Below are 26,898 nucleotides of genomic sequence, written 5' to 3'. Positions count from 1 at the left end.
GATGACAGTTTCTTTTTAAAATACAAAGTCAATGCAATCCCGAACCAACCCCTAAGAAAAAAACATTGTATAATTTATTTGGCTTTATCTGATCTCCAGCACTACAGTATTTCACAAGACATTGACAAATCTAAGACTTCAAAACAGTGTTAACTGTTGCAAATACATTTATGATCTGGCCTTTGGCTTCCTTTCCCCCACGCTGAGTCCTATAACGCCCAACAACCATGCCAGGCTCTAAAAACTATTGCCAACCAAATCCTTGTTTTGTTGTTGTTCTTTTTAGTTAGTTGGTTTCTTTTTGATACAGAATCAGGCTCTGTCACCAGACTGGAGTGCAGTGGCACAATCTCGGCTCACTGCAACTTCCGCCTCCTGGGTTCAAGCAATTCTTCTGCCTCAGCCTCCCGACTGGTGGCTGGGACTACAGGCACGCACAATCACACCCAGCTAATTTTTCTATTTTTAGTAGAGACGGGATTTCAGTATGTTGGCCAGGGTGGTCTTGATCTCTTGACCTCGTGATCTGCCTGCCTTGGCCTCCCAAAGTGCTTGGACTACAGGCATGAGCCACCATGTCCGGCTGCCAAATCCTTTTATTAAGGCCCGGGAGCTAAAAATGATTTTTATATAAAATTTTATCTAGCCACCTACATAATAACTGATTTTGCCTCTTGGTCCACAAAACCTAAAATATTTACTATTTATTGACTATTTTGCCCTATGAGAAAAAGTTTGTGGACGTCTGCCCTATAACAACAATGTGAGAGTTTCTGAAACACCTATTGCACTTCTGTGTGCTCCTCTCTCATTTCTCTTCTTGGAAAACTTGACCAGGTCTTGTATCTTGAAAACTCCTATTAATCCTTTCCTAAAGTTTCATCTTTTCTGTGAAGTCTTTCCTAATCCCCCACTCAGACTTTCCCATACCCCTTAAACAAAGCATGTGCACTTCTGCCTCCAGCACAGCCTTCAACACCTCTAATATATTACTTATCAAAACTTTACTATGTTTACGTGTATCCTCCTCACAAAAACATGGGAGAGGAGGAGAGGAGGAACTATCTTACTCATCTCTGTATTGTCAAAAAGCCCCCATCAACAAATATAAAAGCCAGACTAGACCAAATTGTGTGACAGAAAAAGCCACCGGAAAGTCAGAAAATGAGCAGATTCCACTAAGTTATTCCACCACGTATTTGTGCTGACTTGGATGCTTCCTTCACCACCAGGATACACGATATCTAGTCCATAAAGTAAAGGAATTAGATAATAATTTTTAAGATGTGTTCTGATTCTAAACTTGTAAAATTCCCAAAGAATCTAACTCTTACTCCAAAATGTACTGCCTTTTAACTTTTCTTTAAAAGATCTCACTCTCTTGGTCTCCTCTAGGCAAAAAAGTTTTTTAGATTTTTTTTTTTAATTCAGGTTAATTTAGGCATTAAATGTGTTGAAATATTAATTATAGTTCTGTTTTTCCTACAAGCTCTAAATATGTTCATATTATGAAGCACTTCCAGTCTGATACATTTAAATATTGAATATATTTGTGAATTCAAAAAACAAACTGGAATTAGAAGAACCTTGAGTTCTCCCACTACAGTAATTCTCTCTTCAACATTTCTCTCCTACCTGACATTAACCCATAATCCCACATCAGTACAACACTGAAGAAAAAATAAAACCATACAGAAGAAAACCTCACCAATCAGGCCCAACTAGGAAAATAAGGTCAGCATAAATTCAGGGCTGGTAAGAAATACAATTTTCAAGCATGTGCTAAATCAGGCAGTAAAATAGTATTATTTAGACCTTTTTAGTGAATCTGTTTTAAGAGTAAGAATTATCTGTAACTAACATACCAAAAAATATGTAAATTAATCTATACAACAAAATGAAATATTAGGTTGGTGTAAAAGTAGTTGCATAATGGCAAAAACCGTAATCACTTTTGCACCAACCTAGTATTTCAGTTTGTTGTATAGTTTAATTTACATATGTTTTAATACTGCAGCAGTAATATTATAAAGCCCTCTGATAATTACATTCATATAGATACTATATTTACTAATCAATATTTTTGGTGTCCCAAACTAAATTTTAACGCAATCAAAACCTTTAAAAATTAGGGTTGTAAAAAATTAATGAATTGATCACTATTTTTAAAAACTGCCCCCCCACAAATACTTTAATCAATGTACAAAAAAATACACATCCTGCTTATCTTCTAATAGATCGATTAGTTTTTCAAACTGAAATGCTGTTCTCCATCCTTCCATATTACCATAACGTTTAATCAATGGTTCTATTCAGATAGTTATCGCTTCCAGAATCCAAAACCTTTTATTTCTTTTGTTAAGTTAAAGTGGAAAAAAATAAGAAAGTCAGTTTTGTTTATTTATTTTAGACTGCCTCCCAGGCTGGAGTGCAGTGGCAATGATCTCGGCTCACTGCAACCTCCGCCTCCCGGATTAAAGCGTTTCTCTGCCTCGGCCTCCCAGCAGCTGGGATTACAAGCAAGCACCACCACACAAAGCCCAGCTAATTTTTGTATTTTTAGGAGAGACAGGGTTTCACCATGTTGGCCAGGCTGGTCTCAAACTCCTGACCTCAGGTAATCACCTGCCTCCACCTTCCAATGTATTGGGATTACAGGTGTGAGCCAATCCACCCAGCCCTGAGTGTCTCTTTCGTGCTAAAGAGGTAACTCAGGGCAGGCAGCCCCTATGTAACTTCAGGATGGGGGCTGGTCACAGCAAAGACCAAAGCATGATTAGATCATTAGCACATTTCAGTCCCATTCTCCAACCTCTGGGTAGAGGAAAGGGACTGAATGTTGATTTAATCAGTCATGCCTACATAATGATGCCTCCATAAAAACCCAAAGGGACAGGGTTTGGAGAGCTTCTGGATAGCTGTACAAGCGGAGGTTCCTGTATTGGTCCAGGTGTTGGCCTATCCAGAGAGAGCATGGAGGCTCCAAGCCACTTCCCACATGACCTCATCCTATGCATCTCTTCATCTGTACCCATTATAATAAACCAGTAAACCTGTTTCTTGAGGTCTGTGCCACTGTTGGCAAATTAGTGGAACCCAAGGAGTAGGTCATGGGAACCCTGATTTTTATATAGCCAGTTGTCAAAAGTTCCAGAGGCCTGCACTGGCATCTGAAGTGGGGGTAGTCTTGCAGGACTTAGCTCTCGATCTGTGGGATTTGAAACTATCTCCAGGTATTGTCAGAATTGAACTGAATTAGAGGACACCCAGCTGGTGTCCACTGCAGAACTGACTGCTTGCCAGGTATGCAGGGGAAAACCCACACACATTTTGTTACAGAAATGTTCTGTGCTGTTGAGAGCATAGGAGGAGCTGAATTTTTTCCTATATCCTCAGACCATTCATTATCAAAACATAAAGTAGGGGGAAGAGGGAAGGGAAGAGCCCTCGAAGTAAAGTAACAACAGAAGGGAGTATCTTCAATATAAGTCTACAAAAACCTACAGCTAATATCACATTCAACGGTAAAAATTTAATGTTTTCTCCCAAGAAACAAAACACGGGTGTCCCCTTCCATGCATTGTATGGGAGGTCCGTGCCAGTACAAGGCAAGGAAAAGACTAAAGGGCATCCACAAGTAAGAAAAGAAAAAATAAAATTTTCTTTATTTGCAGACAGCATAATGTATATAGAAAATCCTATCTAGAGCAACATTACTAGAACAATATAATTTAGTAAGATAATAGTATACTAGATCAGTATGCAATAATATAAGAGCAATATACAATTAGAAAAAATTTTACAACCACTCCAATCACAATAGCATCAAAAAACAAAAGCAGGAATAAACTTAAAACATATGTGATAAAAACTAGAAAGTAGTGCTGTAGAGTCTTAAAGAAGGCTAATAGAGGGTGAAATACAGCATATTCATAAGCAAGCAAAAAAATTTGTGCACAAATGTTCACAGCAGTATTATTCACAATAGCCAAAAAGTGGAAACAATCCAAATGCCCATCAACTAATTAAAGGATAAACAAACTGTGGTATATTGATCTAATGGAAGTGTTGAGCAGGATATAGAAAAACTGGAACCCTCATACACTACTGGCGGGAACGTAAAATGGTACAGACACTGGAGGAGAAAGTTTTGGCAGTTTCTCAAAATGCTAAACACAGATTTACCCTATAATCCAACAATTCCGTTTCTGAGTACCTACTCAAGAGAACTGAAAATATTATAGCATGTGAATTATACTTTGATAAAGCTTAAAAAAAACCCCAGAGATTAGAAAAGATATTTTCAATACACTTAAAAAATAATATATATGCCTAAAACTTCTACACAGTGTTCTCAAAATCTCTGCATAGGATGACTGTTGAAGGGCTTTCCCAGACAAAGCCAGTCTACGAAGACTGGAATAAGAACCTACTTCAAAAAAAAAAAAAAAAAAAGATAAAAATCCACAAAAAATCTGAAACGGCAATTCATATTTAAAAACCTCACTGGTCAATAAATTTAAAAGTAAACTCGATGTAAAGGATCATGCACTGCTTAAACTAAGATAAGAAAGTGGATTGTTTCACTGCTATGCACTTTCATTTAGTTAAGTCTTTCAATTAGGTGGGCCTTCTTAAAAATTGTTAGAGTTCATCATAACTTTCGTATTACACCTTCCCATTTTAGCCTGGTATACACATCTTCAGCCTTCTTTTACTCCCAGGTACCAACTTTAGAAATGAAAACCAAGGAATTATTTTGTTATTGCCATTTGTTAAGTTTTGCTTGATTTTTTACTTATCACATATCCATCATATTTGACCAGTAAAATGTGTCAGAGGAATCTAATTCTTAATAAAATAGAATGATATTCATGTAAGATAGCACAAACATAAATAATACTCTCTCCCCTTTTCTAATACCTTTCCCCTAGAAGCAATATTTTTAAGCGATTAACCAAAAAAGGCAAGTTCAATTCATTTTGAGTATAACTGGCAATAATCTGCCCAAAACATAAACATGAAATTGGCATGCAAATGTGCACTAACCTTCCAGTAGTCAGATTGTAAACTGTAGTACCTCTGGTATGCAGATAATGCTGGAAGAAGGAAAATAATTATGAGTCATAATTATGTCTCACTTTAAAGTCAATAATACACTTAAAAACATTATACCAAGATTCTCACCATACCACCTCCAAGCAGATAGTGATATTTCAGACCGAAGAACTTAAAAATCTGGGCCCCCCTCAGGAGTTCAAGAACGTAAAACCATGGTCAAATCTCAGATCTGCACTTAAACAGCATCTGGGCTAACCCCTTGGATCAACCTGACCTTCCTCAAAAATCAAAACTGGTAAAGGATTAAGATTTTCCAAGGCTACTCCAGAATATTCTAGATTATTTGTTCTCACAAGAGACCTCACTTCCAAGAATGGCTAACAACTCGACCACCTTAAAGAGCAAAAGAACTATTTCTTCTGTGTCACTTCCTATCCTACAATCAACAAAAACTTACCCCTGCAATTACCTTTCTCAACCTCAATTACGAAATAGGACAACCCATCCACCAAATCCATCTTGAGGCATAAAAGGTTCTGAAAAACTTAAAAGTAGTTACTGTCAAACTCAAAATTCAGTGAAGTTAATGTAAAAAAGTGAAAATTACATATGTACATTACATTTGGTAGAGACTGCCCTTCTTAAAAAACAAAATACTGATGAACAAACCCCATTCCATACCAATTAAATCAGAATCTCTTAAGGCAGGAGGCTAATCACTTATTTGATCCTTTAAGTACAGATATGACTGAGGGACACCCTAATGACAAAGGCAGTAAAATGAAGTCTGAAGCAGGATTAAATAGTGGCAGCAGCTCAGATACATTCTAATATGCTGGGGATGTTTACAGATGAACCAATTTATGAACTTTAGATATTGGTACAACAGAAACAAACTGCAAACATTAAGTGAAATGCTTTCATAAAATTAAACAGGCAAAGAAAGTTAAGGAAAAAATTGGAGGTAATGTAGAGAACTTGCTCTAACAGATATTGGAATTATCATAAAGTTGTACGAAATGGAATCGAAAAGAACTGAAAGTCCAAAATGAGAACTTTATATAGGAATTAGCACAGTATATAGGTGGCATTTCCAATCAGTGGGGAAATATTAATGTAATCAGCACCCAAGTAATTATAAGTAAGCAAAAAAGTAAAATTTCTAACTCAAATCATATACTAAAATAATTCAATGACTACATTAAAAAGTCAGATATAAAAAGAAGCCCATAAAACTACTTACTAGATGAAAACATGGGGTAATAATATTTTTTTGGTCAGCTAGAAAAGGATTTTTTTAACTTGTGGTTTACAACCCACAAGCTAAGATATGAAAGACCACGATAAAAACTATTTGAGAAGCAAATGGCTCCCTCAACTCTCTCACTCAATCCTTGATATTGTTTAGGCAATATGACCAAAAAAATACAGAGATTCTCCAACAAAAGGCCATGGAGATCATATTTGGAGATCCCCAATCACATGCTCAGAGCCTCCAGTTCGTGAAATATGGACAGCTAAGAATTATCAGACATCTAAAGAAAACCTCTAACCAAGAAGACAAAAACTAACACAAACAGGAAAAAAAACAATCTGAAAGAAAAAATAATGAATACTATACAGGGGAAAATATACTTCAAAAAATTCTTACTAGTCTTAAATAAGAGAAAATATTGTTTTCATTGAGGGGGATAGAGAGGGAGTGTAGGCAGGAGAACAAACAGGATGCTCTGGAAAAAAAAATTACATTCAGAAAAGTATGAAAGAAGAAACGCATAATTCAATGAAAAGATTAACATGAAATTTGAAGAAATCTCTCAAAAAATAAACAAAAAGGACACAAACAGAAAAACTGTGTCCTGGAGGTCTAACATATCAATAATAGAGCCCCAAAAAGAAAGAATTAAAAAAAAAAAGAAGAAGAAGAAGAAAATTCAGAAAATAATTCCCAAAACAAATCCCAGAAAAGAAGGCTATGAGTTGGTAGTTTAAAGGGTGCTACAACAAATGTGTAATTCTAGAAATAAGGCAATAGAACAATGCTTTCAAAATTCTGAAGGAAAATTATTTCCAACCTAGAATTATGTATCCAGCCAAACAATCTATTAGGAAAGTAGAATAAAGGTGTTTTCAGATATGCAAATTCTCCAAAGAAAATTATCTCCCAAATACCTTTCCTAGAGAAAATTCTGACAAATACTCCAATCAAAAGACACAGACAGGCAAATCAGATAAAAAGTCAAAACCCATCGGTATGCTGCATCCAGACCCATCTCACATGCAAGGATACACAAAGACTCAAAACAAAGGGATGGAGAAAGATTTACCAACCAAATGGAGAGCAAAAATAAATAAAAAAATAAAAAGCAGGAGTTGCAATTCTTGCCTCTGATAAAATAGAATTTAAAGCAACGAAGATCAAAAGAAGCAAAAGACATTACATAACGATAAAAGGATCAATGCAACAAGAAGAGCTAAAGATCCTAAATATATATGCACCCAATACAGGAACACCGAGATATATAAGACTTATAACGAGACAGACTCTCACACAATAATAGTGGGAGACTTCAACATCAATATTAGACAGATCAATGAGACAGAAAATTAATAACGATATCTAGGACTTGAACTCGGATCCTGAACAAGTAAACTTAATTAACATTTATAGAACTCTCCACTTTAAATACACAAAATATACACTTTTATCAGTACCACATCACACCCACTTACAGGTTTAAATGAAATATTGGTTGGCTGCTTGTTTGTTTTCTTCCCTCATTTTTTTTTTCATGTCTCCATCATTAAGCACAATTATAGGCATAACCATTTTTAGACTGCATTCTAGCCCAGGCAATAAAGCAACACTCCCGTTCTCTCTCCCTCTTCCTCTCCTTCATTCTTTTTTTTTCTTTTTTTTTTAAAAAAAAAAAAAAAAAAAAAAAAAAAGAGAGAGTATATACCAAGAAGGAAAAAGATATGGTTTATTGAAAGCAGGAGACAAAACAGAGACAAGAGGCCACGGGAATACCCAAGATGAAGAAAAAGAACGATCCCAGGACAGCTGCTATGCCCCAGATCCAGGTCACTGAGGCTTTATCATTAAAATTCTGCTGCCCTTGTAACCTCTTCTTAACCTGAGGACCAAATATCCAGATAAACCTGGCCCAGATTCTTAACTGGGCTTGGCTTTTTCTTGACCATGTTCTGATTAATTTTCTATTCTCCCTTCTATATTCTACAAAATAGATGATGTGAAGGCTCCCAGAAGTGTTGTTCTGCTTTTATTTACTTTTGTTAAGGGGAGAGGAGGGGAACACAGAACATCACAGCCAGACATGGGTTATACCTACAGAAGCAGGGAGGAGGATGCAACTGGAGAGAACACAGGCTGGTGGTAGTAGTACCATTCCATTTCTTAAATTGTATAGCAGGTAGGCAGGTGTCAATTTTAATACACTTTAAATTATATATAGGTTTTTAGACATTCTATCTAAGCATAATACACTGCTCAATTTAAAGGGAAAAAAGTATATAAGGATAGGAAACTAGCAAAAAAAAAAACCGTTTTGCAACATACTGCATGTTACCCTTCACTAGTGACCAAGTTGTTTCTTCAACAAAGCAGTAAATAAAACATTATCTTCTGATTATATATGAGATGCTGAATAAAAGATTTACCAAAAATGGAAGTTAATGCTTTCTAAAACTCTATATGCAATGTTTTCATACTGTTTATTGCAAATTGCCAAAACATATATAAATACCATATAAATAACATTCTGAATAAGTTCAAATTACAGAAGCATTAGCCAAAAATATCATCACATATCTGAAAAAGTAACTTTTACATATGAATAACGCTCCTCTTTTTTGCATAAAGATGATGTCAACCAATCTATCATTGGAAGGACATTAGACTATGAGAAAATTTTCCAGTTGTGGTGAAGAATTAAATTTTAAGCCATCCTCTGTTTCCTAGTTCTTCATGTATGAGGGGGTAGCTAGTTCATAAAGGTCATTAATTAATGGTTTTCTACAAAGAAAAGCAAACCAAATTATCAAAGTAGCTGAATAAAATAGTCAAGCCAGAGTCTGTGTAGTCAACGGTGTGGCTGACATTCTCACATCCATTTCTAACCACACTCTCATCCCCATTATTGATTTGAAAGGATTATCAGTTTCCTGGCAATCTCAGTGATTGTTTTAGTCCAGAAATGGGCACATGAGCTCGGGCGGCCCAATCACCACTGATTTATAGATGACAGACATGGAAAAGGTTCTCTGTCTACTAATGGATGTGAACAAAGAAGCATATATTACCAACTGCCACCACAAGGGAAGTATCTTAGGATGAAGCCCACAGAAGAAACAAACTGAAAGTAACTGGCTCCTTCTAGACTTCAGACTATGCCTAGAGAAAACCCCACCTAAGAACTTCCTACTATGTGAGGTAATAAATGTCCTTATTGTTTAAGCTAGAATCAGGTATTTAACACTTGTGCCTAAAAACATTCTGAACAACAGAAGACTTGGTTCCTGAGAATTTTGTGCAGTCGCCATACCAAACCTGGAGATTGCCCTTTTAATGATACTATAGAATTTCCACAAATTTGGAGGGCATACTTTCAATAATTTGATGAATTATATATATATCATCTGGCTTCATTAAAATTTTCTTTTAGGACTGGGGAGCCTTTAAAAAGATAGTATGATTTTTTTTGAAGCAAATAAAACTGAGGTATAAGAAGTGCATGGGATATGAAAAAATGTTACCAAAAAAAAAAACAAAAACCCAAAGAAGTAAAAAACTAAAGAGAAAAAATTTAAAAAAAAATTTTAGGGCCGGGCGCGGTGGCTCAAGCCTGTAATCCCAGCACTTTGGGAGGCCGAGGCGGGTGGATCACGAGGTCGAGAGATCGACACCATCCTGGTCAACATGGTGAAACCCTGTCTCTACTAAAAATACAAAAAATTAGCTGGGCATGGTGGCACGTGCCTGTAATCCCAGCTACTTAGGAGGCTGAGGCAGGAGAATTGCCTGAGCCCAGGAGGCGGAGGTTGCGGTGAGCTCAGATCGCGCCATTGCACTCCAGCCTGGGTAACAAGAGCGAAACTCTGTCTCAAAAAAAAAAAAAAAAATTTTTTTTAAAGAAGTTAATGTAATTATCACTTGGGAGAAACATGGCATCCATATGAAAATATGGTGAGCTGAGAAATAAACATGAATGTTCAAATTCAAAGTCACAAAGTTAATACTCTAAATGGCAGGAACAGATTTGTAACTGACCCATTTCTTCCACGAGCATTTGTTCCATTTCTTCCATGAGCGCTCTTTCTACTTGTTTACACATTTTATCAACAATTGTACTCTACCCTCATTATACTTAGCATCTTATTTTAGGAAGATCTTAACATACTGTTTCTTAATCAGAAAAACACATTATTAAAACTTTAAAGATACAGTAAACAAGTACCCATCACCAGAGTCTCTCTAGTAATATCCTTTTGACCAAAGCACATTCCTTATTCCTAATCTTTAAGTTACTTATCCATGAAAACTCCTAGTGTACTGTAACTAGAATTTTCTAAAGTCCTTAATACAGAAGGAGAGAAATCAGTTATTTGGACATCTTCATAATGCTTAAAGCCTGTTTAAGAATGATTACAAAAAATGGATTAAAGAAATGGACAATTTTCAAGAAGCCAAACAAAATCTATGATTGGAAAACACAGTTCATGTTCTTATAATATTCCAAATATTCCAGGATGGAGTATTGTCATTTGACAGACAAAAGACAAAAGAAGAAAGAAAACTTTCCAAGCTCTAACTTAAGGCTTATCCACGTTAGCAGCTCTTGGCATGTAACTTGCTCCCTGGCCATTTGTAACTGCTTAAGAATTGAAAAAAAACAAAGCAAATTTTGCCCAAAAGTGACAGAAATGCAACAAATGATCAACTACTTGAAGGAAGGAAGAATGGAAGAAAAATCTATTACTGGCTAGAATTTCAGGGAACTTATAAATGGGAAAACTTCCAGCTCACAAATACAAAGAAACGATTTTTAAGAATTTCAAGATTTTCATATTAATGTCAGGAATGATTATTATACTCCTCTAATTTCTTACCTCTGAAATTCTTACTATCTATCCTTTAAGTCTCTCACCTCTAATTTCTGTTTATATTTTTGCTATATACTTTGAAGTAATCTGCTACCTGATTTTCTAATTAACTCAGTGACTCTTTTGCCTATAATTTACCACATATTTATAGATATTAATACATATTTTCTATTAATTAACTGCTCCTAAAATCCATCACACATATTTATCTGAATATATATGCTTGTGCATCTATATTGTGCCCAGGGTTTTGTATCTCTCAGATTGTCCTCCAACCCACAGAACTGAAATCACTGCATCATCTCCACAGCGGAAGGCTTATCTGTCTGAGAGCCCCATCAGCCATTTGGCTTAGGAGGTTAATGGGTTAGCTCTAGAATTAGGGGTAAAAAGGAAGTATAGTAGACACTGTAAAGAACCACTCATATACCACTTCAAGAAAGAACTGCTGGGAGTCCAGCTTGCTGAAAGCCTCTGTGAGATTCTACAGAAGCTCCTTCAGTTGCAGAGAGCCAACTTGTCCATGATCATACTTCTTCCCAGGCTGGCCCATGTTCAATATGGAATGATTGGAGTATAAAGGCCTGGCTATCTTGACCCAACTTGGTATAGCTCTCAAGGGCCATTCTGACTCCAGAGCTTCCCATGAAGTTAGTAAAGGCTGCCACAGCTTAATTTCTCCCTCTGTCCAATACCGGTTCTATCCTCTACCTTCCCAAGCTGTTGAACATAAAGGAAACTCCTTACTAAACATCTTGTATGCTACACTCCCTCCTGAGGAACAGACCCTACAACAACAGGCTGAATGCACTGAGCCTCTGTTTTCTCACAATTCCCTACCCAATTATTATTTTAAAACTTAAAATAAATTCCTATAAGTAAAATGACCAAATAAAGTGACAGGACTTTTTTTAAAAACTCTTCATTTATATCACCAGCCAGAAAGGCTAAGAAAATGTTTCACAAAGCTTTTTTTCCTTCTGTATCAAATTCGTTGGAAATAACAGACAAGATAAATAATTACCAAATTATACCATCTTCAGACCAAAAATTTTTCTGGAATTCTTATAAGACAGAAAGTAGATGAGAGCAAAATGACAAGGGTAAGAAAAACCACACCCCAAAACATACACAAAACAGGTTCTACCATTTTCTACTGTAGAAATATAAGCTTTTATTTTTTACCACCCTCCCCCCCCCACAAGAAACTAAACTCAAGAGGAACACCAAGCTCAGGAAACTTTCCTCAGAAAAGATGATTATGAATCAGGACAAATAATTACAGGGCTGTCTTCAGAAAAACAAGGCTAGTAAGTCACCTATGTACATATACCTGAGCAGTTCACTCACAGAATTACATGTTTATTATATGGTTTATTCAGGGAAGTTATGGTTTATAATGTGTTCTCTAAAAATAAGTATCTATTTGCCCAGAGTTAGTAGTTCTCTTACTCTGTACCGGCTCCAAAGAGAGAAGGAGGAAGCAGCCAAAGGTAACAAACGTCTCTATAAACTGGTAATCTTGAGACTATGAGTGTGTGTTGAAGAGGACCTGAGAGGGCTATTAGAAACCGATTCTAGTTTTGTACTTGCAGAAAGAGAGTGAAGAGAACAGATACAGAATTTTTTTAAGTGGAAATGTGCCTTAAAAAGCCTCAAAGAGGATTTTTAAAAATAAACTACATCTAAGAAATAATAGAAACCACCAGCTTGAATATTAAAATATACTAAATATATCTGCATACCTCTGCATCCATTTTCTCCTTCCTCTTCCCCCTAATACACATTAGTCAAGCTGCTGACTACTTATCAATGGCCAGATCATCTACACAACACTAAACAAAGCACATGTTTTCAAGGACTTAATCCTTAGATTATCCTTCTCTTCTCTTACTAGATTACTCTCACCAGCTACTTTGCTAACACAGTCTAGTTGCCACATGCCCTCCCTTCTAAAAAAGAAAACACATATCCAAGATGAATGCCCCTGATTCATCACCTTCATATCCAAAATTTTTATAAGTGACCAGGCACAGTGGCTCACATCTGGAATCTCAACACTTTGGGAGGTTGAAGTGGGAGGATGGCTGGAGCCCAGGAGTTCAAAAATAGCCTGGGCAACAAAGCAAGACCTCTGTCTCTACAACAAAAAATACAAAAATTAGCTAGGCATGGTGGCGTATACCTCTAGTTCCAGCTACTCAGGAGGCTGAGGTAGGAGAATCATTTGAGCCCAGGAGCTTGGGGCTGCAGTGAACCCTGTCTCCAAAAAAAAAAAAAAAAAAAAAAAATTTATAAAAGAAAAATAAAGCTATAGTCATAGTCTAACAGTGTTAAAAGTTAACAGATTTATTGTTTAACAACCACTAAGTAGCAAGTACATACAACCCCATATGTAAAGCTAATTTTCAAGTCTAGGTCTCTCTGTACATGCTCTAAAATTAGCATGTCCTCCAACTACATAAAGGTGCAGCAATAAAAAAGTAGCAGGTTGTACAGAATTCTACAGGCATACCTCGTTTTATTGCACTTCGCTTTATTGTCCTTCAAAGATATTTGAGTTCTTTACAAATTGAAGGTTCATAGCAACCCTGCGTAGAGCAAGTCTATTGGTGCCATTTTTCCAACAGCCATGTGCTCACTTAATGGCTCTGTGCCACATTTTGGCAAATCAATATTCCAAACACTTTCATTATTACTGTATCTGTTATGATGACCTGTGATCACCAATCTTTGATGTTACTAATGTAATTGCTTTGGGGAATCATTAACTGTGCCCATATAAGACAGTTAATTGATAAATGTTGTGTTTGTTCTGACTACTCCACCAACAGGCCGTTCCCTGGTCTCTCTCCCTCTCCTTGGGCTTCCCTATTCACTAAGCCACAACAATATTGAAATTACGCATATTTAATAACCCTACAATGGCCTCTTAGTGTACAAATGAAATAAAGGGTTACACATTTCTCACTTTAAATCCAAAGCTAGAAACCATTAAGCTTAGTGAGAAAGGCACTTAGAAAGCTGAGACAGACCAAAAGCTAGGCCTCTTGTGCCAAACAGTTAGCCAAGTTATGAATACAAAGGAAACATTCTTGAAGGAAATTTGAAGTGCTACTCCACTGAACACACAAAAGACAAGAAAATGAAAACAACCTTACTGCTGATATGGACATGGTCTGAGCGGTCTGGATAAAAGATCAAACCAGCCATAACATTCCCTTAAGCCAAAGACCACTCCAGAGAAAGGCCCTAACTCTTTCCTCGGTTCTATGAAGGCCAAGAGAAGTGAGGATGCTGCAGAAGAAAAGTGTGAAGCTAGCAGAGGCTGGTTCATGAGGTTTAAGGAAAGAAGCTATCTCCATAACATAAAAGTGCAAGGTGAAGCGGCAAGTGCTGATGGAGAAGTGTAGCAAATTATCCAGAAGATCTAGCTGAGATTATTGATGAAGGCAGTTACACTAAACAGACTTTCAATCTCCATGAAACGGCCTTCTATTGAGGAAGATGCCATGCAGGACTTTCATAGACAGGAGAGAGTTATCAACATCTGGCTTCAAAGTTTCAAAGGACAGGCTGACTTTCTTGTTAGGAGCTAATCCAGGTGGTGCCTTTACGTTGAAGCAATTGCTCATTTACCATTCAGAAAATCCTAGGGACCTCAAGATTTATGTTAAATCTACTGTCTGGGCTCTATAAATAGAAAAACTCTGGATGACAGCACATCTGTTCACAGCACAGCTGACTGAATATTTTCAGCCCACTGTTGAGAACTATTGCTCAGAAAAAAGGATTCCTTTAGAAATATCATTGCTCACTGACAATGCACCTGGTCATTCAAGAGCTCTGACAGAGATGTACAAGAAGATTAAAGTTGTTTTCATGCCTGCTAACACAACATCCATTCTGCAGCCTATACATCAAGGAGTAATTTTTATTTTCAAGTCTTAATTCTTTCTTGAGACTGAGTCTCACTCTGTCACCCAGGCTGGAGTGCAGTGGTACGATCTCAGCTCACTGCAACCTGCCCACCCAACCCCACCCCCCAGGTTCTAGCAATCCTCCTGCCACAGCCTCCCGAGTAGCTGGGACTACAGGCATGTACCACTGCACCCAGCCGATTTTTGTATTTTTGATAGAGACGGGGTTTTGCCTTGTTAGCCAGGCTGGTCTCAACTCTTGACCTCAGGTGATCCACCCACCTAGGACTCCCAAAGAGCTGGGATTAAGTCATGAGCCACAAGCCTCGAGTCTTATTAAAGTAATATATTTTGTAAGGCTATATAGCTGCCATAGTGATTCCTCTCATGGATCTAGGCAAAGTAAATTAAAAGCCTTCTGGAAGATTCATCATTCTCGATGCTATTAAAAACATTCAAGGTCAAAATACTGACATTAACAGGAGTTTGGAAGAAGCTGATTTCCAGCCCCATAGATGACTTCGAGGGGTTCAAGGAATCAATGGAGGAAGTAACTGCAGATGTGTTGGAAACAGCAAAAGAAACAGAATTAGAAGTGGAGTCTGAGTGGATAAGAAACTGCTTCTTATAGATAAGCAAAGAAAATAGTTTCTTTAAAAAAACAAAAAAAGAGTGAGTCTCACTCTGTCATCCTGGCTTAAGTGCAGTGATGTGATCCCAGCTCACCGTAGCCTCAACCTCCTAGATTCAAGTGATCCTTCCACTTCAGCCTCCAGGGTAGGTCCATGCCACCACACCCAGTTAATTTTTTTTTAAAGATATGGGGTCTCCAGGCTGGTCTTGAACTTGTGGGCTCAAGTAATCCTCTTGCCTTGGCCTTCCAAAATGCTGGAATTACAGGCGTGAACTACTATGCCTGGCCAAAAGGAGATTCTTGAGATGGAATCTACTCCTGATAAAGGTGCTATGATCATTGTGGAAATGATAACAATGAATTGAGAATATTATGTAAATTTAGTTAACAGAGTAGTGGCAGAGTTTGAGAAGACTGACTCCAGTTTTGAAAGAAATTCTACCGTAAGTAAAATGTTTTCAAACAGCATCACATGCTACAGAGAAACCTTTCATGAAAGGAAGAGTCCACTGATGAGGCAAAGTTAAATGTTTTCTTATTTTAACAAACTGCCACAGCCACCCCAACCTGCAGCAACCACCATCCTGATCATTCAGCAGACATCAAAACTGATGCAAGACCATCCACCAGCAAAAAAATTACAACTTGTTGAAAGCTCAGTTGGCTGTTAGCACTTTTTAGCAAGAAAGCATTTTTTAACTAAAGTATGTACAGTTTTTAGACATAATGCTACTGCATATTTACAGTGTAAACATAACTTTTATATGTAATAGGAAACAAAAAATTGGTTTTATTACAATATTTGCAATAAATTGCAGTGGTCTAAAACCAAACTTGTAATATCTCCCAGGTATGCCTCTATTTTTTGTACAATAGCTTCCTTTAAATAAGTTTCTATTTTTAGTTAAAAATAAAATATCTGATGGAGTATTAAGTAATTATTAACACACATTACCCTGTTGGACTGAAACCATTTTGCTAAGTCCTAACCAACGTCACATAATCTGAAAACCCATGGGGTGCCATCCATCACTTCCTCCCCCTTTTACAGATTAGACAAGATGCCAGCAATGTTTATGTATAATCCGTTAAAGGTAACGCAGCTGTATATAATAGAGCTGAGCTGAGAAATAAGTCTATTATTTCAAACCTCACAGAATATGCCTCAGACTAAAATTGCATTTTCATTAGGAAAACATTCACTTGACCTAACACAAAAGTCACATGATAAAACATCAACATGAACGACTAACAATCCTTCACTTCATCCCTGAAACTATCTGCCAGGTGTTTTGCCCTCTAACACTTGTTGAAAACAAGCATAACACAACCATCCACTCCACATCAAAATGTTTACTATCATCAAAAGGTTAAAATGTTCCTGGTTATAATAATAATTTTCTTTTAATGTGGATTTTTCCTTTGGTATTGGAGGGGTGGGGTTTGGGGGTGCTTTTAACTTCCTAAGTGAGTAATGGTCTGAGATGGCAGCCTGGTACCATAAAAAAGGGCAAATCTTAGGCACTGACTACTTCGAGTTATTTACCTCACTTATTTCTTAAAGGAAAAACATTTCAAGTAAATTTTAAAAACTTGTTTCATCCAAGGCTCAACTGTGATCATCTCTCTTTATTACTTACCTTTATCTGTAAGTTACCAGATAACATGGCTACTTACAGATCAGATTTTCATTCAAGTATTTTTGGGCTAAAATGGAAAACGTTTCAGGATAAAGAAAACGCTGAGTTTTTGTTACCTTTCCAAAGTATCCATCAATGTACAAATATCTATATCAAACTAGCTTACTTTCTACTATGGGAAGGCCTTTCAAGGGCAAGGATTTTCACAAGGCAGAACAAAACTGTACTGTACATGTAGGTGGTTTTCACTTTTACTGAATAGCCAATTTATTGATGATTTAGATGGAGTTATATGACATTTTTCCATTTCCATCTTCTCCACTTTTCTTTCTCATTGTTAAGTATGTTTATGCACTTAGAATTTTTTAGGATAGTACTCTTGATAAAGCACAAATTATTACAATCCAACACATGTATAAATCAAACAATAATGAACAAGATAAGAATTACCTTTTGGATAATCTTCCAATAAGAGGTTGAAGTGACCTAATTGACAAAAGAAATCAGACTCCACTTTTCCTTCAGCTTTTAAGATTAGAGATTCATAGCAGCGAACAGCCTAGAAATAAAAAAACACAAATATGTAAGCAAAAAATAAAGCCCTAAAATACATTTCCTCCCTGAGGTAATGCATATAGCCTCTATTCGATCACCTAAGTCCGTATTGAAAATTTCACTTCTATCTCAGACATATTCAATACAGCATTCTACAGAAGGAACAGCTTCCCCATGTATTTATTAAAAGAGCCACTAATTACTGCATAAGTGCTTTTCCCATTTATACATGAAAACAATACTTACCAAATAAGATAATGTAGGAGCACTTTGATCATTTTATTCGTAAGTTGCAAGTCTAAATTACTACTGTGGTCCCCATTGATATAAACAAAACTGCTCTCAAATATCAATAATACGCATCTTTCCCACAGGTGGGAACAACTTTATTGAATTATGTGAGATCTCATAGAATCTCTAGAGTAATAAAAAATACCTACAATTTACACTGAACTGCTTTTACTGACTTTTTGCCAGAACCTCTACCAGTTTTAAACTACCATATACTGCCTTTCAATGTCTTCACATGATATACTTCAAACACATCAACTTCATTTCTGATCTTACTTCCAACTCCAATACATGCATGTGCTCCCACTCTCACATTTCCTTCCCCAAAGAAAAAAGTAACATTATTTTAACAACATCAATTTGTTTTTATAACACAGGAGGACTGCAGGACAAAATGAACAATGAAAAGAACATAGTTCTAGAGTCTGACCAAATTCCAGTTGTCATTTGCTACAGGAGATCCTGGGGAATTTATCCTCTCTATTTTAATAACACTCAAAGAGCTGATAAAAAAATAAAACTAGAAAACTTCTCTAAGGCTTTATCTCAATGTTTGGCACACAATAGGTACTTCAGTGTTTCTTTACCTTCACAGGTAATAACAAAGCTCTAATTCTCTCAAGGTTCCCAATAATTTTGTCAAAATTTCCCCCATTAACAAGTAAATACTCCATTAACACTGCTCTGTTAATAATGTGTCCTGGAGTCAATGAAGTAAGAAATGTGTGTGAATTCTCAAATCTCTGATATACTCCCAGGAACACTTGCAAGTTTGGTACCCACAAAGAAAGAAACTTGGCTAGTTTCTATTACAGTAAAAAACTCTTTCACTACCATTTCAAGAGCTTTGTTGAGATAAGAAAATGTGATGTGGGCCAGAGTACTCACTTTGAATGCCTTCATTTTTCCTCTCCTGTGAAATACAGAGCTTTTAATATAGAGTTTCAAAATGTATATCCTAACATTTACCTATCCTAAGCACATAAATAAATGTTCAACAAGTTTGGATAATCCATTCTAAACAAGGCGAATTCTAGGCTTAGTCTATTATCCTTAAAGCCTAAGGATTTCTAAAAGAACTTCTCTTCAGTTTCTATTCCACTCTTAGCTATATATACCAAATCACAATCACTGAAAGCTAATCATTCTGCTTCCCTATAGTGTGAATGCTACACTTTAGTCTCAGAAATTACTATAATCTGAAGGTATGAAATTTCAAAATCTTCTTTATTTAAGTCATATATAGTTCTTATCTAGCAGATGGATAGGGTATAAAAATACAATTTATTATAGTGCTTTTATAATGTCAAAGAAATTCATAACATTATTGGGATACATTACAATTCTTAATTTTACATTAAATGACTTTCCAAAGCTAACAAGAATATTGTAAATAAAGTTCTCATTATAATAGCGAGCATCTTTAAAAAAAAAAAAAAACCTCTTAGGCTATTTATAAGCTTTTCCTAGTCTTCTGATAGCTTCACATGGCTGATGAACATTAAATTTACAGGCAAATATATTTTCATGGTAAAAAGGATTCAAGATACAAACACGAATTTTCTTTAATGATGTGAACAAAAAAGATGCCAATATCCTCTACTTCCTCTTATCACCCTTGATGCCACTGCCTTGATCATCAATTCCCTATATTCTACTTCTCATAAACTAAGGAACACACCTAAAATTAATATTATACATAATGCTGATCATCATGAAATATAAAATCAGGTAAAAACTGGAATGGTTGATTTCAAATTCAGGTACCCATACACTCAGGCTTCATTAACAAATTGTTACTAATTTCCCCATAAACCTGCCATGCACCTAATAAAACTAACATGGGTGGTCAATGATGCTGACAGAGCCAAATATCAAACCAGATGAAAATGAGCAAAAAGGCAGAAGAAAGTTGCCAAGCACACTGTGTTACCACTTCATAGTGAAACTTCATTAATTAATTTGAAGTATCTGAGGTAATTCTGATATCAGATACAACCAGATATCTAACACACTTTTTAAAGAACATTTAAAGGAAAATAAACAACTTGAGATAATTTCCAATGCTAATTCATACAATAATCTAGAATAAAACACAGAACTTTTATATTTTAACTCAAAAGGCTAACGATAACATAGAAGATATATAATTATTGTTTCGATTCCGAACATTCAGATAAACTTCCATAAAGCTAAAATATTTCCAGTCAATAGAATTATTTTTATTTCTTGCTTTTTTTAAATTTTAAGTGTACACAGGTAAAATCATCCCTGTACAGTATGTTTGGACACAAACTGCAGAGAATAAGGACTGCAATATAAAACAGGTGCTAAAAATAGAAAGTCTATCTAGTGGGCATGTTCTCAGGATCTTCTGAGGGCTGTGTCACAGCCAAAAAAAAAAAAAAAAGTCTATATAGTTGGTCCACATAGTTGGTCCTTGTATTTTGTTCATTTTACTTTTCTGTATTTTTGAGGTTTTTTTCATAATTAACCTGTATCATTTCAATTCTTATGAAAGTCATTAAAGAATTATTATGCTTTCCTCCTAGGACTCATCCTATACCTTTAGTGTAAGGATAGTCAGAAATTTGAAAGAAAATTATTTGTGGCTGCATCAGCAATCAACAGAACAATTTCTGCAATGATAAAAAGTATCTTATGATCTGTGCTGTCCAATACAGTAGTCATTAGACATATGTGGTTACTGAGCACTTTGAAACATGGTTAGTGCAAACAGACAACTGAATTTTTAAATCGTTTCATTTTAATTTTTAAATGAACATGTGGCTAATGGCTACCACACTGGACAGTACAGACCCAGATAATTCTTAAAGCCTAAAAACAACTTTATATTCAATCCATATACTAAATATCAGGAAAGCAAAATTTCTTATGTTTATAAATGCAAAGCCTAGAAAAATAATAAAATATCTGGCAGCAAGGAGGATAAAAGCAATATCCTCCACAAAAATCACTGTTACATCCTCTAATTGTTTATAGTTGGTGGCTTGCACATCTATAATCCTTACCATCTAATAGAAAAAAACATTGAAAAGAAAAATAAACATTAATCAGTGAATACTAATAACAAATGAGAGTAAACTAAGATCCTCCTAGCTAGGTAGAAAGCTTGAGTGTGCTTTTTATTTCCATCATAGTGCCATATTCCACAACATTCAATATAACCTGTGCTTGGTATCTGTTGTACTGTTATTATTTTTAAAATCTGCTAGCCCAGAAAAGTAACATTACCATTACCCTGTATTTCTAAACATTGACACATACATAGACATGTAACTAATTTAATTTAATGTGCAGTATTAATCTTTTATAATGAACTTGGTCAGTGCCTTGCTAAAATAGGATGCTGTCAATATTTTAGAATTGTTAAATATATGCAACCTTTAAACTTTTTTTTTTTTTTCAATTTAAAAGATTAACTGCAGTAGTTGAGTGACTACACCAATGGTAGAAAAAATACAGAGTTTAATACCCCAATGGTTTTAAATGAAGTAAAACTTTTAGGTTGAATATAATAAAAACAAATATGCAGTCCTGCCCATAATTTTTATTTTTATTTTATTTTTTGAGATGGGAGTTTCCCTCTTGTTATCCAGGCTGGAGTGCAATGGCGTGGTCTCTGCTCACTGCAACCTCTGTCTCCCAGGTTGAAGCAGTTTTCCTGCCTCAGCCTCCCAAGTAGCTGGGATTACAGTTGCCCACCACCATGCCCAGATCATTTTTGTATTTTTAGTAGAGATGAGGTTTCAACATGTTGGCCAGGTGAGTCTCAAACTCAGTGGCCTCAGGTGATCTGCCCACCTCAGCCTCCCAAAGGGCTGGGATTACAGGCGTGAGCCACCATGCCTGTCCCTGCCCATCGTTTTTTAAAGCCAACCATACATGTACACAATGGCTGAGCATCCAGCATCTAGCAGACTCCTCAAAATAGATTAAGCGATTTAAGCAGACAACAGGTCAATGTATCATCCACATAAAATATGGCTATTTTGCTAGACACAATGGCTCACGCTTATAATCCCTGCACTTTGGAAGGCCAAGGCAGGAGGATTCCTTGAGCCCATGAGTTCGAGACCAGCCTGCGCAACATAGGGAGGCCTCATCTCTGCAAAAGTTAAAAAAAAAATAGCCAGGCATGGTGGCACATGCCTGTGATCCCAGCTACATGGGAAGCTGAGGTGGGAGGATGGCTTGGGCCTGGGAGGTTGAGGCTGCAGTGAGCCATGATTGCATCACCGCACTCCAACCTGGGCAACAGAGCAAGACCCTGTCGAAGGAAAAGGAAGAGGAAGACAGGCGATTTAAAAAGTATTCATGGCCCAAATTGATAAAGTATATTATATACATCAACAGCAATAATCCACTCACCAAGGTCTAGTCTGACCAGATCTCTAACATTATCAGTTCTGAATACCACATTTTAACAGGTGGTAACATAAAGAGGGCTACAAGTTTGGGGAAGGATGTGGAAGCTGTCATATGAAAACTATCTTAACTAAGTTTAACTGAGGAGACTCAAATGGAATTGAAGCTTTACTTATTTAAAAAGCAGTCACTTAGGAGAGAGAAGATTAATTGCACTTTCAGTAGTGCCAATGAATGAGTTAAACACACCAAAAATTAAATGGGCCATCATTGGCTCTTATCAATGCAAAGAAGTAAAGCATGTATTACCAAGCTATTTTAGTGGGAGTTAGAAAGGAGATACCTTATTTTGGATACAATTTTAATTTGCATTTTTAAAAAGATTCCCTGGACTCTATGATTTTAAGTATAATTCTATGAAATTTATACAATAAAAAACAAGATAAAATTAAAAATTAAAAAAGAATTATACAAGAATTATGGTTTTTAGAAGCCTACAATTTTCTCAATAAAAGACCACTCAAAACAACACAGTTTTAAGACTTACTTAAATAAGACTATTTTAGGGAAAAAGAAAAACCCCTATATTAACCTAAAGGGGATAAATATTGCAAACATTTTTATTAAAAGTACTGAAATACTGCCAATTATTTAACGGGTATGAAGTTCCAGTTTTACTAGGTGAAAAGAGTTCTGGAAACTAACACTACTGAACTGTATGTTTAAAAAAGGTTGCAATGGTAAACTGCATGTTACGTATATTTTGCCATTAGTTTTTCTTTCAAGGTACTAAAGTAGATAATATCTATAGATACTTAAAAATACTTAGTATAATACCAGTCACTCATCAATGAGCAATTACTCCATCCTAGTCACTTTTATTGGCTGCTAGGTATCAAAAGTGAAGGCAAACTGGTTCCTACCTCTTTTATTTTTTATTTTCCTCCACATCATTTATTTTCTCCTGGATCCTCTTTTCTAACCCATCTGCCTTCCTCATTCCTCTTTCTTCCTTGGCTCTACCTTACTATATTGATCCTTAACTAAAGATACTTTCCCAAGAGTCACTTTTGTGCCCTATAAACTTCTGTTTAAATGCTCTTGCAAAAGAGAAAGGAGGGAGACGGGAAGGACAGGGAAGGAATAAGGAAGACGAAGAAGGAAGAAGAAATCTTTTAACTCTAAACAACATACCAGACTTTTTCCACTTGGACACCCCAACATCATCTTAAATTCACCAAGCAAAAATTAAGTTTCTTGCATTATTCAAAAATTCCCCCTCTTCAAGTTTCCTTTTCAGGAAACTAGCTCTTACCAGCACCTAGTCAAATCATTTCTTTATCCCTACACATCTAATGACTGCTGCTAAGTCTTCCCTAACACTTCTCCCATATTGTTCCTCTTTTTCTTTTTACTTATCATTTCCCCAAATTCCAATGAATACCTGTACTAAACCACTACTGCCACTTGTTGCTCCTTGACTGGTCTGTTTCTGCAGTCCAACTCATACCCTAAACAAACAAAACCTACTTTTCCAGCAATGCTATTTATTGTCATGCTTCCCAGCTCTTAAACTTCCAATTATTTCCTACTGCCTATAACAGTGAGTACTTGGCTCCAATCCCAGCCTACACATCCATATTTTTTCTTTCACTGTTCCCCAACACAAAGCCCACTCTACTCCAACCCCACATCAAACTCTCATCCCACTAACTTCCATATTTTTAACAGCTTGTTATTCAGACACCCTAAAGAGGTGGAAAACTATGTAACTATAGCAGATCACTCCTGCTACTTCTGACACAGATCAGTAAAAGAATCTGTTGCAGCAATCCAGACAATATCAAGAAAAGGTGTGTCTCTACTGCACCGCTACCATCATCACCACCCACTTAGTTATTAGTGTTTTCTTACTCTACATTACGTGTAAAGAGACATAATATCTAATGTATAATATTACTATTCTTCTGACCTGTTCCCAACAAATCCCTAAAAGTGTATGCATCATTAAAGTTGATATTCTTTCCAGAAAGATGTGTCATACATCAGAAGGTAATTCTTCCTGTTTGCGGGTATTCAGCAATGCCTTTGCCTGACCGCTTTTAAAACAGCATAAATATGCTTAGGAATTTAAAAGGATTGAAACTACCCGAATCTAAACCATTTTTGAAATGTCAACACATTATACTTCTTTTGTTAATGAGGGAAGAATTACAATTCAAATAATCTTAAGTATTACTGATGTTTTGTTCTGTTTTGTTTTTGGAGACAAGGTGTCACTGTTACCCAGGCTGGAGTGTAGTGGCACAATCATGGCTCACTGCAGCCTTGACCTCCCAGGCTCAGGTGATCCTCCCACCTCAGCACCCCCGAGTGGCTGGGACTACAGGCACATGACACCACATCTGGCTAATTTTTGTAATTTTTGTAGAGACAGCATTTCACCATGTTAGCCAGACTGTTCTCAAACAATCCACGTGCCTTGGTCTCCCAAAGTGCTGGGATTACAGGCGCAAAGTATTATTGATTCTTAATAACATGTCTACTCCTGAACTTATGTATCAAACTTGTAGGATTTTTCTTTTTAATTTCATTTACTGTTTTTGAAAATTTATTTATCACCCCTTCAAAAAAGAATATGCAGTAAAAAGTCTCTCTCCTAGTCCTGACCCCAGCCACCCAGTTCCCTTTCCCAGAAGCAAATGTTTAAAATTTCTATCTATTCAAGATTATATTGTAAAGGAAAAAAAGATTATAGCACATATACTTTTCCTACCTTATTATTAATATTTTTATAAACACTGTTTTGTAACTTGCTTCAGATTTAGGTGTCTCAGCTATCCTTCCTCCTCCCCTTTGTTAATAGAGCGCCTAAATTTAATTATTTTAATTAGGCACATGTTTACAGACTGAAGGCTGAGATTCCCAGCCATCCTTGTAGGTGTGGCTTGATGATTATATTCTGACCAAAGGAATATAATGAAAAGACAGGCTCCACTTCAACCCCTCCTCTGCCTACTTGTGTAGAATCACCCAGATGCCAAGAACTTCAATAGCTCTCCTGAACTAAGAGGGAGATGCCACAGCTGAGAATGTCAGAGTAGGAAATGGAAGCCCATGTTCCTGGAACAGTAGAGTTCCAGTGTAACCTAGAACTGTCTTTGAGAATTCTTAACGAGACAACCCTTTCCTCGCTTAAGAACAAAAACAAAAAAAAAAAAAAAAAAAAAGCTGGGTGCAATGGCTCACACCTGTAATCCCAGCACTTTGGGAGGCTGAGGTGGGAGGATCACTGGAGACCAGCCTGGGCGCAACATAGGCAGACCCTTGTCTCTACAAAAACATTTTAAAAAATTATGCTGGCATGATGGCACACACCTGTGGTCCCAGCTACTCAGGAGGTTGAGGTGGTAGGATCCCTTGAGCCCAGGAGGTGGAGGCTGCAGTGAGCTGTGATCACACCACTGCAGCCTGGGCAACACAGTGAGACTGTGTCTCAAAACAAAACCAACAAGAACAAAACAACTGCCTAATGAAATAATCATTAACACACACAAAAAGGATGGAAGAAAAAAGAAACCCAGTTATCACCCATATCTAACATTTTACAGATGATAAAGGAACTTATACATATGTTACTCTACCCTGTATCTTTCTTACTTTCAATTAATACACATCTTTTATCAAAAGAGTCAGTAGAGGGGCCGGGCATGGTAGCTCATGCCTATAATCCCAGCACTTTGGGAGGCAGGCAGATCACCTGAGGTCAGGAGTTCGAGACCAGCCTAGCCAACACAATGAAACCCCACCTCTACTAAAAAATACAAAAAAAAAAAAAAAAAATTAGCTGGGCATGGTGGTGGTCGCCTGTAATCCCATCTACTCAGGAGGCTAAGGCAGGAGAATCACTTGAACCCAGGAGGCGGAGGTTGCAATGAACTGAGATCATGTCACTGCACTCCAGCCTGGGCAACAAGAGCAAAACTCCACATCCAAAAAAAAAAAAAAAAAAAAAAAGAGTCAGTAGAATAAGTTAAAGATGCCAGTCTCAATCCCAGATTTTTCAGTCTCTTTGGACCTACTACTCTGTATTCATGGGATGTGGTGAATGCTAATGAGTAAACAAGCATCATTCAAGAAACCATCACTGGCACTTTAAAAACTATTCTTTTCAAATAAACTATTTAAAACACTTTGCTACTCCAAAATACTCTCAGAATTATATAACTGAAATCAAACTAAACAACTTAGTATTTAAAGTGTTGATAGCTAATATCTGAGCTCT

The 26,898-nt window shown here is 36.4% G+C and overlaps 1 protein-coding gene across 19 annotated transcripts in view; it reads right to left on the bottom strand.

The window, feature by feature from the left end:
- The window catches only part of KDM6A (lysine demethylase 6A), a 207,805-nt gene that overhangs the window by 113,962 nt on the left and 66,945 nt on the right, over positions 1-26,898 (bottom strand). For 11 of the 19 annotated variants that reach the window (XM_074391948.1, XM_074391947.1, XM_074391949.1 and 8 more), the window contains 3 exons: positions 17,829-17,937; positions 5,519-5,605; positions 5,050-5,099 (listed from right to left, as the gene is read on the bottom strand). In XM_074391948.1, coding sequence (XP_074248049.1) covers positions 5,050-5,099; positions 5,519-5,605; positions 17,829-17,937 — 246 coding nt within the window. The remainder of the gene's footprint in view (positions 1-5,049; positions 5,100-5,518; positions 5,606-17,828; positions 17,938-26,898) is intronic. The other 8 variants (XM_003939487.3, XM_010350138.2, XM_003939486.3 and 5 more) reach the window with 1 other exon arrangement.

The sequence above is a fragment of the Saimiri boliviensis genome, chromosome X, assembly GCF_048565385.1.
Source record: "Saimiri boliviensis isolate mSaiBol1 chromosome X, mSaiBol1.pri, whole genome shotgun sequence".
Taxonomy (NCBI): Eukaryota; Metazoa; Chordata; class Mammalia; order Primates; family Cebidae; genus Saimiri; species Saimiri boliviensis.
This window is presented reverse-complemented; position numbering and strand designations above follow the sequence as displayed.